Source organism: Staurois parvus, unplaced genomic scaffold, assembly GCF_062004578.1.
Source record: "Staurois parvus isolate SC_StPar_1 unplaced genomic scaffold, SC_StPar_1.0 ptg000902l, whole genome shotgun sequence".
Lineage (NCBI taxonomy): Eukaryota > Metazoa > Chordata > Amphibia > Anura > Ranidae > Staurois > Staurois parvus.
In genome coordinates this window covers 1,071,342-1,088,599 of record NW_028318698.1, presented here as the reverse complement: position 1 = coordinate 1,088,599, position 17,258 = coordinate 1,071,342, and the positions used below count along the sequence as shown (strand labels likewise).

The following is a 17,258-nucleotide window of genomic DNA, read 5'->3' as shown; positions in this document are numbered from 1 at the left end:
CAGCATTTTAAGAAGGAACTCATGAATAGCAATTAACATATTTCTGTTTGCACTGGTTTCTTTCGAATAATCCGTAGATGAACAATTGACCATAGACATCACAAGGGTGTTAAGAATCAAACTGAGTATTAAATGATGCCTCAGCCACACAAAAGGCAGGTGGACATGCATCTTCATATGTTATGTGTTCTCAGCACACACCCCAGACATTATTTGTACCCATATTAGTCTAGATATAGTCTACCCAACTCCAAATACATTTTTTTTAAGGATATGCCAAGAAGTCACAACCATCCTGATGCCTTGATGGCCAAGTTTATATGCATAATAACCTCCTAAACCAGTCTAAATTATGCAACCTTGCAGCTCCTATATTGATGATTACAACTGTGTTAGGCAGAAGATCATACTGGCAAGGTGAAGTATGTTGTAAACATGGTACTCCTATAAACAAAGCTCACAAATATGATGTGTGGTACATTCATCTTTAAGCATAATTCAAACTCTGTTTTTGGTGATGAATGGCAGCAACCACACCGAAGTGCTATGCACTCATGTAAAAGGTCCAGGTCACTCATTGGCACCTTTTCATCAGAGCATGATGATACAAACATCACTATGCAGATGACTTCTGCTTTTGGTTTTTCTGAAGGCTGATAGCCTGGCTGGTGTCAGATAACAGCTGTGCACCTTTGCCTATGGGCTCTTTTTAGGAACATGACTACAATTCTGGGCTTAACCAAAGCCCAGTAGATGACCAATTGACCATAGACATCACATGGGTGTTAAGATGCAATCTGAGTATTAGATGATGTCTCAGCCACATGAAAGGCAGGTGTACATGCATGCTCATATGTTATGTATCATCAGCACACACTCCAGACACTATTTGTACCCATATCAATCCAGATATAAGCTACCTAACTCCAAAGACATTGCCTTGATATCTACTGACAAGGAATATCCTTTAATGCCACTAGGTACACTACAGATATTCCAGTTATTGCTCGATCTTGCCAACAGCATCACAATATAGTGAAGTAAACCAAACAAAAAGAGAAAAATATCCACTTCATCAAATTTTAGAATATGCCAGCACTCAAATACTTAATACAATATAGCAACTTTCAAAGTATAAAAGTCAACGCTAACTGATAAAAATATTATGATGATGTTTGGATTGCGGCAATGGGAGAAAAGAGACAAGGGGCCTTATATTGGGGTTTTGAAAAACCCCTTTAAGGACCATGGGCCCTATAGTGGTTTCCACCTCTACTACTATGGCAGTGCTACAGGTTTCATTATTATTATTACAGCTAATGTAGTATAATATTAGAAACTCTGTTTTATGGTAGTCACATGGTAACATCACAAGAAAATGCCGTTGTCACATAGTTGTAACACGGGATAGCAATAGCTTACATTCATCATCATATGTTCCTCTTCATTCCTTTTCCATAAATCCTCTTGTCATATTCATCAATGGACAAACATTTTCAAGCTTATAGTTCTGCAAGCGGCTCACTTGTTGGCCCCACCACTATCTCTGTAACAATAAATTACACGGAGGGTGGCCTTAGACCACCACCAAAAACATTGCCACTGGTTGCATGAAGTCATAACGCACAAATCAAGGCAAGAAACATGCACTCTTACCCTGCTATGGTGGAGAATGGGTTAATGCCAAAGCAGTCCATCCAATACCCGTGCAATACCTTTGTACCCATGGCTTATATCCTGTATCTAATTCATTTTTGTATGGCTATGAATCTGCCTATCCATTGGCAAGAAACCAACAACATACAAGTACAAGGCAAGAGGTGCCAAAATCCCTGTATCTACCATTAAATCCCAATTAATCGGCTGAATTCTTGGCACTGCACGAAATCTCCACTCCAACTGCAAATTACCATTAAATGACAAATACCTGGATGGGTACAGCTGTATTAATATGGATTCCAACCATAATATGTATGAAGATGATTTAAATGGTACAGATTTCTTGGTTTGAAACACAACTGTTCCATTAACCCCTTCTCTCCCTGGGCAGGGACTGGGCCACAGCACATGCGAGTCACTTTTTATGTTTACTGCTCGTTCATGGGATCTGTGCATGTCACAGATTCCAGCTCAGCAAGCATTGATTTTGGGGGGTGGGGATGTGTGACACCATGGGGGGCCCACTTCCATGGATTTAAGGACAACATTGGTAAGGATGACCACTAGCCCATAAGCCTTGAGTAAATCAAGATCCTAAGAGAACAAAGTGTCTGTATTGTTCACAGCAACCTACCAAAATTGTAATGCCATTTAGTAACCTGCACTGAAATTTGGTTGCAATTACAACACATACACTGTTTGACCCCCCACGTTACCTACTGCTTTGCACCATCAACTAGATGAAAGCCAATGTCGTACTTAAATGCATGCTATTAAATGAACCCCAGGCAGTTTTTGAACTGGTGGGGAGTCGGGTGGGGCATCCAAGAGGACATTGCATGCTGGGGATTTTGGGAAGGCTGTGTGATTTCTTCTGTATGTTTATGGGTGGTATATTTGTATACTATGTTCTACATGCCAGTCCCCATTAGAACAATCCATATAGATGTTGTTTCCATCCATGTAAGCATTTGGCTCTTTATACTAAGACAACAGAATGCAGCATTTGATTTATTGATCCACCATTTGTGGCCTGTAATTGGCTCTAGTTTGTTCTACTTGGGACTTGCTTTTCATGATTAAAATAGTGACAGCTATTTTTGGTCATTTCAATTGTTAATTGCAGTCTTCAGAGAATATAATTTTATACAGTGTTAGATGGTTGTCAAACTAAAAAGGTCAAGCTAAGAATCAGAATTGTAATGTAGAACCCTAATGAAGTACCTTAGAGTTCCTCCAGAAGCTGGCACGGGTTCCTTTAGCAATGAACAATTTCTGTCCCTCAGATATCTAACCACTGACGTCAATGATCTTATAAGCTCTCTGTATGAGGGATGCGATTCTTCTTAATGACCACAATTGTAAGAAGCATTCCACCCACTGACCACCAGTGTAAGAAGCACTCTACCTGCTAACCACTTCACTAATCTAATATGAGCTATAGGTATGGTAATTATTATTAGGGGTTCTCTGTGACCTAAACGTTATTTTAAGGGTTCCTCCATGTTAAAAAGTTTGAGAAAGGCTGTTTTAGAGCAAAGTACCATCTTAGGCCTTATCTGTTCATGCCATTTATTGGTAACTAAACTGTTTCACTACAGTGAAAGCAACTCAAAACCATCTGAAAAGGATACTGTGTTTGACTTGCTTTTGTGATAACAAAGACCCCTTTCACATGGGTCGTCCAATCATGTCAGTTTTTCAGGCAGACCTGATCAGAAGCTTCATGTTAGTCAATCGGTGGCCAGACATAAAGTTACTTGTGATTACATCTTATGACATCTGATCACCTTCAAGCCTGTCAAGGTCCCCAAAAAAATGGACCTAAACGTGAGGGATCTGAGGTAGTCTGATGTTAAAGGATGCAAGCCTGTTGCCTATAGTTCTAATATGGTCCAGAAAGCTCTAGTTTTTAAATGCAGAAAACAAAAAGAATGGACACAGATGTTACAAAAGTAACATTCTTTCTTTTTCTGGTGTTGATTCAGTAGAGGATTTGTTCACAATTTCCGTGCTGATCAGGCTGGACATATGAAAGGAGCCAAAATGTTCCCCATATCTATTCCATGTGTCCATGGATCAAGAGTCTAGCTGATCCAGCTTTGGGAATTTTAGTTTGACAACACATGTAATGAAGGTATTATGTAAGCTTTGTGTCTTATAACACATATGGTTTTTAAAGAGTTCTAAGCATGCAAGGGTGTGAATAATGAGTCTTACATTATAATGTTAAAGGCCTAGTTATGAAAGATGTCTACCCACCCATTATTTAGTTTTATTTATAATGTCTTTCTCTTCAGCTTCAGAGTTATGGGTCAATGGTCTCCAGAAGTGACAGCTATTCCTTTGTCAACTTCATGGTTTCCAGCTTCTGAGTGTGCACAACAGTAGAGTTCCGTTGTTTGATGCTGCTATGCACTCTTAGGATTTACTAAAGGCAAAAAATTTGTTAATTTTGCATAAAGATTTTCCCTTAGCTTAGTGAATGTTGTAAAAATTACCATTGAAAATTCACTTTGCAAAGAATACCTAATCACTTGCAAGGAAATTAAAAAAAAACAAAACAGTATTTTTTGCTTACATGTGATTGGATGATGGAAGTCAACAGAGATTCACTTAATTCATGAAGCTAAGGGAAAATTCCCTTGCAAAGTGAACAGCCAATTTGTCTTTTGTAAATCAACCCCATTGTGAGGTCAGGCAGTTGACAAGGCAGTACTGTCAGACTTCACATAACCTGTGATGGCTCCTAAAATGAAGAATTAGGACACAGACAAGAAAGGCAGCAAATATTAATCTTTCATTGATAAGCCTGCAACAGTATAATCATTTATAATACAGATTATGTAATTAAATATTATTAGAACTCTTACATAAACCCTTTAAGTGATATCAGTAGACAGTTAAGCAAAATGCTAAATATTATTTACAATGCATGTCTGGTAATCCTTCCCTCAGTAGCAAAGGGGAATGCCTGGCCCATTACATCTGAAGAATTATGGTCTAACCATTTCTAGAAGTAAAGCAATGCAATAAAATTTAAGACCCAAACAACGATTTCAGTTTTGAATAAAGGCTGAAGGGACTGTCCATTGATATATTATTTACCAAAGGCAAGATTTCCCCTCCGGAGATTCTGTTCCTGATCCCCACCATGTGGAGTCACTGGTCTTGGGGCTCTTCTCCATATTCTAAGATACTATAAATGGAGAGTTTAATGGTGAGAAGATTTGGCAACTGGAATGGAGAGGATGATTCAGTCTTGGTATGTATATCTAAAATGGAACCAGTTGGGGTGGATTTTCCTTTTACTTTAGACACACAGCATTTGATCAAAACTGAATTTTTAGGATTGGCACTAAATGTGATTGTAGGGAGGAATTTTAAAGAAAATTGTCTTTTTTCCCAGTATCTTTTCTTTGGGTTGCGGGGATTTTTCAGTGCAGTGACTTAGGAAACATATGCACAAGAAGAATGTTTTTGGATATTACGAAGGTCATGTGTTCCAATCGTAGTATATTTATCTGTTTATTCTCTCTTCTTCTTTTTCCTGTTCTGTTGCAGGCTCCACTCACATCCTCACCCCTCAAAAACTCCTGGACGCTCTGAAGAGAATGAATAAGACAGATGATGAAATCAGCAGTTAGATTTCCCCTCTTTCCCCAGATGTTGTAGCCTATATTTTCCCCCAAAAAACCTTCTTTTACCCCTCCCAACCTGACAACTGGCTGCTGAAGAAATATCTTCAGTTTATTCTTTGCCCCACCAGCAGAAAGGGAGTTCCTCCAGCCCAACCCTACTTTTAAACCAATGCTAATTCATGGCCTCTGACCGGGGCCTCTTTACATTATGGCATGGATGTAACATCAGCCATTTTGTACTCCTCACCCCCTCTTTTTCTTGTGAGCCCTACATTGTGGAGGTTGTATTCTGTCTGTTTGTCCTGGAACTTGTAATGATCCCAGCGCATTTTGGATCTTGTGTTTTCGGATTATTGACTATTTTTCACACATCTGCTTCTAGCCTGGACGTATGCCCAGCCATCTGTACTTTGAGTTCTTTCATGTTGCACTATTGGCTTTGCCTCTCAGTCGTGGTTCCGTAGCATATAATCTGTATCCAGATTTTGCTGCTCTTTACATTGCTTTATTTATAATTACTTTTATGTTTTCCACAATGCACATTCACACCATGTTTTCACTGGACGTGCAGGAATATGGCAGGACGTTTGGGCCTGTAGCTTCCCCCATATTATAAAGCACAACTTTTGATGGGGTAAAAATCTGGTGATGCCATGCATCTCAATCTGTTTTCATTTCTGTCTTCAAACACTGTCTATAACATGTGTATCCCATGACCATTTCCATATATAGCTTATATTTACGTAGGCCCCTGCAGTTCTTCCTATGCCTTCGACCTCCCCACCGATTTGTTAACTGTTCTGGAAATGCGTGTTTCTGTATCTGAGTGAGCTTGTCCTGCCCCAGCTCTTGGAAATGAATGCTTGCATCCTTATTGTGTGTAGCGAACTAAATGTCTTAATTTAGTTCTGTCGTATATATATAATATATGAAGAGATATTTATGTTTCTAGAAAGCAGGAGTGAGACGGAGGCCTCAGGATCACCCATTGCTAACGGACACCTGATAATTTATACTCCATTTACAAACTGCCTCATAATTATGATCAGAAAATACTCAAATTAATTTATTGGATAAACCTACAACGACCCTTGAAAGAGTTGACTTATTATGAAAGTAGCAACTGTTGACTCCGATCTAACTTTCAAGGCAGAGGTTACAGTTCCTCAGTCTGTTCGGGGGAAAGGAAGCTAGGGCAGCATCATACCAACATAAAATCATCACCTTAAGAACAAATCTTCCTAAAATTGTGCTGATTGTGTTTTATTGGATGTGGAAATCAGTGTGTTCAGTTATTCACTATATGGTACAATTTCATTTTTGCTTGCTGTGCCGCTTTACAGTATAAGCGGATGACATCTGAATGAATTAACACTCTAAATAAAGAGTAAATCAGTTTTAAATCTTAGATGAGTTTATGGAGCTCTCAGTCTCACTCCTCCATTTCTTGTAATATTTGTTCTGTGAAACAGTTTGTCATTTTGCCTGCAAGTAATAAAGAGATTTAAAGATGCATAGTAAGTAGTGTTTATGTTAAAAGTATGTTATAATAATACAGAAAAGTTCTGCTACCGAGGACATTGGTTCTAAACTTTACTAAAGGATGTACCCTTATGGTTACCCAAATGATGGAGTCCCTAAAAGCTAATGTCCACAACCACAATTCCATATCCAATGATTTCTGAAAAGACAGGAGAGAAGAAAGGTGACATTGAGCAAAAGCCATAGAGTGCCTTCCAAAACTAGTAAATAACTATACCAAAAAAATAATAAAAATGAGAGAATTTCTAGGATGGCACTCAAAGGATATAAATTCAACACATAGATATATAAAAAAAACTGGATTGTATTCACATTGTATAACATTTTATAAGAATCACAAGCTTTCTCAACTAGGGTTCTTTCTCAACCTGGTGAACAAGTGCTCCGGTACTTAGACTCCGCGCTCTGGGGAGGCTCTATCAGGGGACTGATAGAGGTACTGTCAGGCGGTCCATTACAGTACCTCTATCAGTCCCCAAAAAGAGCCTCCCCAGAGTGCGGAGTCTAAGTATCAGAGCACTTGTTCACCAGGGCCCCTGATGGTGGGGATGGACTTGGAGTGCTCCGGGACCAGGTCGCAGCTGCTAGGTATCTCTACCAGAGGTAGAGGAGTCTGCCAAGGGCTCCAGCGGGTTAAGAGTCTGATGTGAGGGAGCCCAGGGATCCCTGAGGGATGGATGGACAGATGAGCAAAGTCAGAGTCAAACAAGCTGGGTCGGTAACTAGCGGGTCGGTGAGGTACAAGACGATAGGCAAAGCATAGTCAGGTCACACGCAGGGTCAATACCAAAAGATCAGATCTATAAGGGAACATCCAGGAGCAGAGTCAGGCAAGCCAAGGGGTCAGGACAGGAGAAGGCAACAAGGTCAGACAATCCAGATCAGAGTACTCACAACACAGGCAACAGGATACAAAAGACCATTCGGCAACAAGCGTCTGTGCAGGGCTGGTTTAAGTAGCCCGCCCTGCACCTGACTGGCGCCGCCTAGGTCCTAGTGCCTGCCCAGTACTGTCAAGACGACGGGTGCGCCTGGGTCCTAGTGCCCTGCTACCTGCACGTCTTGACACACGCTTACGCATGTGTAGACCCATGCGTCGCGATGGTCCCTGACACTATCTATGTAAGGGAGGATTTCATTGACCAACAATATAAAATGGCACATTTTAACTGACTTGCTGTTTATGCTTGTGTACTGTGAGCTGTAAATACAGTAATTATTAGCAGGGGTTTTCCTAGACCTGAAAGCTATTTCAAGCAAATCCTCTCCCATCTTAAATGGTTGAGAAAGATTGCACTACACAGACCACATAAATATATGCATTATGCTGAGTGTTCCATTTCACAGGTAACAAGATTGCAGTCAACGTGTTTGTAGATAGTTACACTTACAAGACATCCGTTCAATTCTATTGATCTCGGTATAGTGGTTCCAGTTGGTTTATGGCTTCATATGGTTACAGCAAACTACAGGTACACTTATTTCCCAAGGAAAGAGCTATTGGGTTACTTCTATATGGGACTAAAGGATAGAGAGGTTCAACACATAGCGTTGTCCTACCTCAAGATGGTAGTGTTGGCTTAGACTTCCTCTCCTCTAAATCTACAGAATAGAAATGAGCCCAGAGAGGATCTCCATATCTAAATATTCTTATACCATTAATCAGCATGAGACTTTATTGAATGTCAGTTTATTTAATACAATCACATAAATAATAAAAACAATAGTACTCCCAATGGTTTTTGTTATACCATGATAGATCATATTCAGGTAAAGCTGGCCAAAGATGGGTAGAATTTCCATTCATTCCAAAATCAAACAAAATATTTTAAACAACATTTGAATGTTCTGAGACTTTTCATACAAATGTTCGTAAGAATTTTGGTTTGACATTCTATGGATCTATGGCCATCTTAAGATAAACCCCCAGTTACACTACTCCTAAACTACTCACCTATCTAGCTTTTGTATTCTGAGAAGAGGCAGCTCCTTCCAGAAAATGCTGATAGAAGATACTAGGAGGATTGTAGTTTCTTGATATGTCTACCATAACAAGTCTGCTTCCCCATACTTCTGAAGAAGTAGACTTGTTCAGGGAAACATGTCAAGAGATTACCACCCTATTACCATGTTCTGATCTTCAGCATGTTCTGGAAGTAGCTTCCACTTCTCAGAATACAATATCTGGCTAGGGGAGTTGTTGAGTGTAGTGTATATGGGCGAAACACTATTACCCATGGGAAGTACTAATACTTTTATTATTTATGCAATTGTATTATATAAACTGCCATTTTTATACAGTGCTACTATATATCTATACCTTTAAAGTTTCTTGCTGATCGGTTGTAAAAGAATATTTGGCAATGGGGATGTGGTGTTGATATTAGCTTTTAGGAACTCCCATCATTTGGTATGCATAAGGGTACATCATATAATAAAGATTAGAATCACTGTCTTTAAAACCACTGAACCACGTCCCGTGTTGGCGTACCTTGTGATAACAGATGTCTACAAAGTTCCCCTGGTGTTTACCAGTTGAGTACTCTGATGCCTTTACATATGAGCATTACTTTCAGAAGACATGTTTATTCATAGAAGAAACCTTAAAATCCTATGTGTGAAGTGTCTTACTAAACAATATAATCTATGTTTTCCACAAAACAAAAAGTGGCCACAGGGCCTGGTACCTAGAAATTCTGAAGGACCCTCTACACACTGGTATATACCCTTTCAAGCAGACTATGCAATAAATAGGGATATTTAGTTCACACAAATTGCAATACATGCTTAAGCTGGCCAACTGCGTCAAAGTAATCCCTCTATGGCCAGTCCTACTCTGCTCTGCCTACGCAAGTGCTACTGTGGACACAATGCTAGCATAGGGGAAAAGACACAATGGGGAGAGCTACAAGGTTCAGGTTTTTTTGTTTAGGGCCTGGTACCTGGGACATTTTTTATGGGTCTTCTGTCATCTGAATTGGATCCACAACGTTATCCCTTCATGTTGTTGTTGGTATTGTGTATAAAATATTACTGCTATAGCATGTCCAATTAGCCATATATGACAATAATGTTCCTTGATTTGAAGCTGATGGACTTTCAGTATGGCCCGATCTATGAACTGCTGGGAAGCAAGAGCTGGCTTCCTCTGCTCTCTATATTATGATGTCATTCATATGGCATGATCTAGAGCACAGAGCAAGCCAGGTTCCTATTCCCAGAAGAGATGCACAATTCAGAAAAATTGTAATGTACAGGGAAAATGTAAAGTGAGAAAATTCTCAGTCCACTTGATGACTTGAGGAATGTTCCTGAAATAAAAGTTCTCTAACAAAATTCTTCTAGCGTATGGCCAACTTAAGGTTTAGATCTCTTTTGTGGTCTGATGACCACAGGAGAGATCTGCTTCACCTTTAGCTGTTCAAGGATGCTTTATGAGCTTTGCTGGTTTTTGAGTGCTCACCCCTGGAGCAGAGGTGGGTAATTGTGAACTGTAGTTCCATTTCAAGCACTAGAATGGGAAGTACCAGATTATCAGACCTTAACAGATGGCCGTTCCCCAATAAAAAGACTGGATTAGTTGAAGTAGGTAGCCAAGGTCCCTTCCCGTGGTACCAGCAGCCGAGTGTCTAAGGTAAAGGACTGAACTGGGATGTAGCCATTAAAGGCATTAGAAGTGTTTCTACCTGCACCTTCCACCTGCATAAGATGTGCATTGATCATGTAGTTTCATGATGACATTTGTTGCTCTGTATGTAGAGTCTATAGCGGTGTTTTTCAACCGTTTTTCAGTCAAGGCACCTTTTAGAATTGTACACAATCCTGGGGCACACCAGTCTGAGGGATCGTTCACACAAGCAGGTGTATCTGAACGTGAGTGCTTTTTTTGCATGCTCCCACTTGATATGTTTTTTTGACAGGCTGCTCTATGCTTGTGAAACATGCAAAAAAGGTACTGGCATGATTTTTAAATCATGCCCCATCAAAATTTAGGATACAGTGTTACCATGCATTTTAGTGGGCGCAAACGTACATAAGAATTAATGCCACCCCGATGCATCTGCAAAAGGCAGCACACTGTTTTGCGGTGCAGGAAAGTGCTCACTTTCATACACACTCCCGCATTGTGAAATGTCATTTGTAAGGCAGTAAGGAGTTAGGTGGGCTGTAGATTGAAATTCACCTGCTGGGGGGGGGGGGGGGTAATTTGTACAGGACTCTGCAGAGTTAGATTACAGCACCCACCATGGTGCAGGAGCAATCTGAAAGGGGATAGGGAGAGGTAATCAAGACCTTTCTAGTCAGATCATGAAAGGGTTACTCTGTTCAGGTCTGTTTACAGAAAGGAGAGAGAGAGCACAGTCCCAGATCCAAACAGCTCTCTCCTCCTCTCTATACTCTTGCTGGAAAAACTAAAAACTGTGCAAGCTGTCTGATCTGTCCTTCACAGCCAAAGACATTATCGGTTGGCAGGTCGTGGACGTCTGGTTTGCACAGCTTTCAGTTTTGCCATCAAGAAAACATACATTAACAGTGTAACACGTTCATGACTGTAAAGGGCTATTTGTCATTTTGCCTCGGCACCCCTGAGGACTCGTTGCGGCACCCCGGTTGAAAAAGCCTGGTCTGTAATAGAGTAAATCTTTACATTCTGGTGTCAGAAGTTTCTGCTTGTGTTCAAACATGAGGCATTCAGCATGGTGCTGCACAGGTTAATGCATGACCTCTGTTGTCTAGGAATTGACACTTCATGTTCAGAAACTATATATCCCACAATCCCTGGGTTTCTCTGTCTAGTGCTGGTGCAGGTGAGAGCTAAACAGTAATTAGATCTGACACAAACACAAGAAGGCAAAGCAATAAATAGAGAGATCACCAAGCAGTCTTTTATCACACTAGCACTCCTGCATTTGTGATATAACACAGATGAAATGACGAGGCATGGATTTGACGCTGTGTGACCCAGAACAAGAAGTTGCCTGTCCCTTTAGCAAAAAGTAACAAGCTGGATGAATGAATATATGGACAAAGGAAAATCGTTCAGCCATGACACTACAAACTGCAGCCAAATCATCACAAGGTAAGGCAAACAGACAACATAGGGAACAGAACAACATCCTAGTTAAAAGAACTAAAACAGTTGAAATGTACAACGCCAGGGTCAGGGCAGGAGAAATTCTAGTGAAGACATGAAGGTGGTAAAATCTAGGGAATCCAGCAAGTCAGGAATAACATGCAAGGCAGGCAATAAGAACTAGGACCAGGCAGGAACCAGGAATGAAAAACTGTGAGACAAGAGTACAAGGGACTGGAACTAGGAACAGGGACAGGATGACAAGCATCACGGAAAACTCCTTATTCATTGTAAGTACCATCCCTGCTGCTGGTTTTTTTTTTTTTAACAAAAGTTTACTAAACTTGTTTTAAAGATGTGCAGCAGTTAAAAAGTGTTTCTTGTAAATGTCATACCTGTAGGCTGTTCATGGCCTCTCCCAAGCTTGCCAGAAAAACTCCTAGTGTGAGTGACCCTCCGTGCACGGTATATTGGACACCCAACACCAGCACAGCAGGAACAGACAATTTGCCATGTTCAAAACCTGTGCATGTGCAATGCGCTTTCTCTCCATCTCCGCTACTGTGACAGAAGGAGAGAGAGCACTCCGAGCAAGCAAGGGGCTTCCTTCCTAGGCAGGATGGGGGGGGTGCCCTCACCAGAATTTTTTTCAAGCCCAGGAGATGCTGTGCACAGCCTACAGATACAACATTTTTTTAAAAACTGCACAGCGGTTTTAACTCTATGGGTACTTTTACACTGGTGTTTGGAAGAACGGTAAAAACAGGCAGCTAAGCTGTAGTTTTACTGCTCCATCCATGTAAATGAGGCCTTAGCCTTCAATGCATGGGACATTGCCGATTATGTGCAGGAGGAAGGCACAGGTGCACCGTCCAAATAGCTCCCAGCTGTCCCTGTTTTGGAACAAAGTCCCTCTGTCCCTCGTTCCTCCTCATTTTGGTCTGATCAGGGGCGGACTGACCATTTCAAAACTCGGGCCCTGCCCGAGGGCCCGGGGTCAGTAGGGGGCCCCATGAGATGCCCCCGGTACCTTTTTCATAGGCTTTTTTGAGTTTGGGCAAGGACACAGGGGCCCCATGATCCCCTATTGCCCGGGGGCCCCATGAGTTGCCAGACCTCCCCTGGGTCTGATATATATAGTTGTATATAAGAGGCACTATTTATCTTTCAAAAGTGTTTCACAGTTCTAAACCTTTCATCCGATTTCTAAATTGCTGCATTTGTAAATTTTAAAAGCCAGTATAAAGAGATAGTAGTGGTAAAAAAAAGCACTTGTGGGTTTAACTCATCTTTTTTTTTGTTTGTTTAACCATTTGAGCTCCGGAAGATTTTAGCCTCTTTATGACCAGGCCATTTTTTGCTAGTCGGCACTGCGACACTGCAACTGGTAATTTCACAGTCATGTGACACTGTACACAAATAACATTATATCAATTTTTTTACACAAATAGAGGGATCTTTTGATGGTAGTTGATCACCACTGGGTTTTTTATTTTTTATTATATAAACAAACGACAGAAAATTTTGAAAAAAACCCCCAATATTTTTTACTTTCTGCTATAAAACGTATAGAATAAAACTAATTTAAAAAAAACAATTATCCATAAGTTTAGGCCAAAATGTATTCTGCTACATTCTGCTTCTGCTTTGTTTGGTCAAAAGTGTATATTCATTAGCTTGCGTGAAAGTTATAGCATCTACAAACAATGGTATATATACACTGGAATTTTATTTTTTTTATACTAGTAAAAGTGGCAATCAACAACTTATAGTGTGACTGTGATAATGCTGAAGGCAATCTGGCACTAACTGACGCTGGGTGGGAACTGACTGAATGACACTGACAATGTCACTAATACAGTGATCCGGGCTAATAATATACACTGTCACTGTACTAATGACACTGGCTGGGAAGTGGTTAGCATTTAGGGGTAATCAAAGGGTTAAAGGATATGTTCACCTTTGGGAACATGTTACATTTTCCACCCGTTTTTAGGGCGGAACACGTAACATGTTCCCATAGCCGCAGCTGCCCCCCTTCCCTCAGACAGTTAGTACGCGGAGAAGTCTCCCCTTACTATCTGTCAAATTTGAAAACAGCACAGTCATGCGGGGCTCTGCCCACAGGCCGCATCATTCTTTCATGGACTTCCGTGAATGAATGAACTACAAGTACCGACAGCCTTCGCGGCTGCTCACTTACAATTGTCAATGAACCACCACGGCGCTGTAGAGCCATTCATTGAAGTTTCCTATCAGAATATCTGCTTGTTCATACATCCCGTACGGCAAGCAGATATACTGACAGGTCTGCAGGAGACCTGCATGGCATCAGCAACCTACTGATCACTGGTGCAATGCTTTCCAGGCTCCTGCAGACAAAAATAATTAATGCACACTTTTTTTAACCTGCAAAAATGTGCATTTATTATTTTTGCCTAAAAGGTGAACTTATCCTTTAGCTGTGTGCCTACCAACGTTTACTGTGTGTACCGTGTGCTGATTTACTAAGCAATGTGCCAGTTTTTAATCTCTGCTTTGCAGGGAGAAAAAAATTGGCACATCGCTGCTGTCTTTACAGAGCCCTGTGTTGTTTACCAACACTGGACTCACTTCTGTCATTCGCTGAGCTAACCAGGGAATTCTGGACATAAATTATTGGCCAGGATCTGCTGATTGGCATGTGCTGGAGTGAATGACAGCACAGCCGTGGGGGAGGGGCGGATCATGTACATGGGGTAAATGTATATCTGCAGTAGGCGGCTGGGAAGTGGTTAATTCTCCTTTAAGGCGGCATGGTGGGGGGTGTCCTATATTTATGCTAATAGGTGTTCCTTATTCCCATTTCAAAAATGTGGGAGATATGCGTGCAGCCCATAAATTTCTGTGCCTGGCTAAAGGCTGCTTTGGAGGGATGGTGTAACAAGTATTAGGAATGTTTAGGGCGGTATGTGTCCATTGACAAATGCCGGAATTCAGATTCTGATTAAGGTTGATCCTCCCAGTCAGGAATCAGTCTGGAATAGAAAAACATGGAGCAGCAAACATTTCTTCTGAACAGACAAAGGTAGGACTCCTTTTGCTACAAAATTTGTCAAAATCCTTGTAATGTCCATTGATCACCCAGAGGGAATTTTTTTTTTTTTATGTGAAATTCCACATCATATTGAAAGATCATTCAGCTTTCTGCAAAAGATGAGTTAAGGTCGGTCCACACCATGCCCATAGCTGAATCACTCTGAAAGTCGTGCATGCACTACATTGCAAAATATGCTGCAATTGGATCGCATGGTGCAAGAGTACGGTGCCATCCTGTGCGGGCAAATGCGCTACATTTGTGATCTGCAGCGGGTGTCAAAAGTTAATGACACCCCAAATGCAGTGGTTTTGTCCACACCGGATTGCATGATACGTGAGTACCAAGAAGTGTACTGTCGCAGTGCATTTAAAAACCAGTGCAAGCATTACTTTTAGTGTGGTGCGATTCCAGCTGAATTGCACCACCTAGAACTGCATGTTCAGATGCGGGTATGGTGTGAACCGGCCTTAATATACATTTCACAGTTATGTGTTGACTTCATTGGCTGCTCTCTGTATTTGATCCCATGACATCCCAGAGATACAAAGGAGGCCAATACTGGAAGAGTTCCCTTCGCTGGGCGCTGTGGTTGCAATTCTGAACAAGGACCTCATATAGGGGTTGATTTACTAAAAGTGGAGAGAGTAAAATCTGGTGCAGCTCTAACAGAGAAACCAATCAGCTTCCAGGTTTAATGGCAAAGCTTAATTGAACAAGCTGAAGTTAGAAGCTGATTGGCTACCATGCACAGCTGCACCAGATTCTGAGTGCTCCAGTTTTAGTAAATCTGAGTTATAAAATGGCCATAATCTGTCACTGACTGTGGGTCCCACTCTGGCCGAGGTCCCAATGGGGGGGTAATCTACACATAGAGCCACCAGCCAAACATATATTTTACGGACGTGTGGGAAAAGTGCCCCCCGCCCCTTCTCTATTGATAGTTAAGGTAAACTGTCAGTTTGATTTAACTTGGTTTAATTTAATTCTGGTTAACAATCATGGGTACACGGGATGTTTTTATAGCAGCTGTTTATGGGTTTTGACATTTTTTTTCTAAAGCCAGTAAACCCCCCAGCATGTTATCCTATGTGTCCATGCGCACATAGGCTGTAATCAATGTTTTTTGGCTGAAAAAAAAACCCAGGACTAGTGGGTTTCTAGAGGTTTTTTTAGCTGTAAAAACACTCCAACACTGAAATACGTGGCAAAATGCTGCAAAATTGCATTTTTGGACTTTTTTTGACCCCCAAAAAATTATTTTGGGGGTAAGAAAAAAAAACGCTAAAAACCTCAAACTCCAGAAAACTCCACTAAACTCTTATGCAAAAACGCTAAAAAAAGCTGAAAAACTCAAGTTTTTCACGTGACTGTACACAGCTAATGTTACCAGCGTGATCAAAACACCCGTGTGCGAGAGGACTAATTGATAATATAGTTATTGAGATATATATATATACAGTGGGGATCAAAAGTTTGGGCACCCCAGCTAAAAATTTGTATTAATGTGCATAAAGAAGCCAAGGAAAGATGGAAAAATCTCCAAAAGGCATCAAATTACAGATTAGACATTCTTATAATATGTCAACAAAAGTTAGATTTTATTTCCATCATTTACACTTTCAAAATAACAGAAAACAAAAAAATGGCGTCTGCAAAAGTTTGGGCACCCTGCAGAATTTGTAGCATGCAGTGCCCCCTTTGCAAAGCTGAGACCTGCCAGTGTCATGGATTGTTCTCAATCATCGTCTGGGAAGACCAGGTGATGTCAATCTCAAAGGTTTTAAATGCCCAGACTCATCTGACCTTGCCCCAACAATCAGCACCATGGGTTCTTCTAAGCAGTTGTCTAGAAAACTGAAACTGAAAATAGTTGATGCTCACAAAGCTGGAGAAGGCTATAAGAAGATAGGAAAGCGTTTTCAGATGTCAATATCCTCTGTTCGGAATGTAATTAAGAAATGGCAGTCATCAGGAACAGTGCAAGTTAAAGCAAGATCTGGAAGACCAAGAAAAATATCAGACAGAACAGCTTGCAGGATTGTGAGAAAAACAATTCAAAACCCACGTTTGACTGCACGATCCCTCCAGAAAGATCTGGCAGACACTGGAGTTGTGGTACACTATTCCACTATAAAGAGATACTTGTACAAATATGGTCTTCATGGAAGAGTCATCAGAAGAAAACCTCTTCTACGTCCTCACCACAAAAATCATCATTTGAACTTTGCAAATGAACATATAGACAAGCCTGATGCATTTTGGA

General features: G+C 40.8%; 1 protein-coding gene across 2 annotated transcripts in view; it reads left to right on the top strand.

The window, feature by feature from the left end:
• Window positions 1-6,813, top strand: part of STXBP1 (syntaxin binding protein 1) — an 81,067-nt gene extending 74,254 nt beyond the window's left edge. For both annotated transcript variants that reach the window (XM_089656393.1, XM_089656391.1), the window contains one exon: window positions 5,224-6,813. In XM_089656393.1, coding sequence (XP_089512519.1) covers window positions 5,224-5,306 — 83 coding nt within the window. In that variant the 3' untranslated portion in view covers window positions 5,307-6,813. The remainder of the gene's footprint in view (window positions 1-5,223) is intronic.
• The last annotated feature ends 10,445 nt before the right edge of the window (window positions 6,814-17,258 follow it).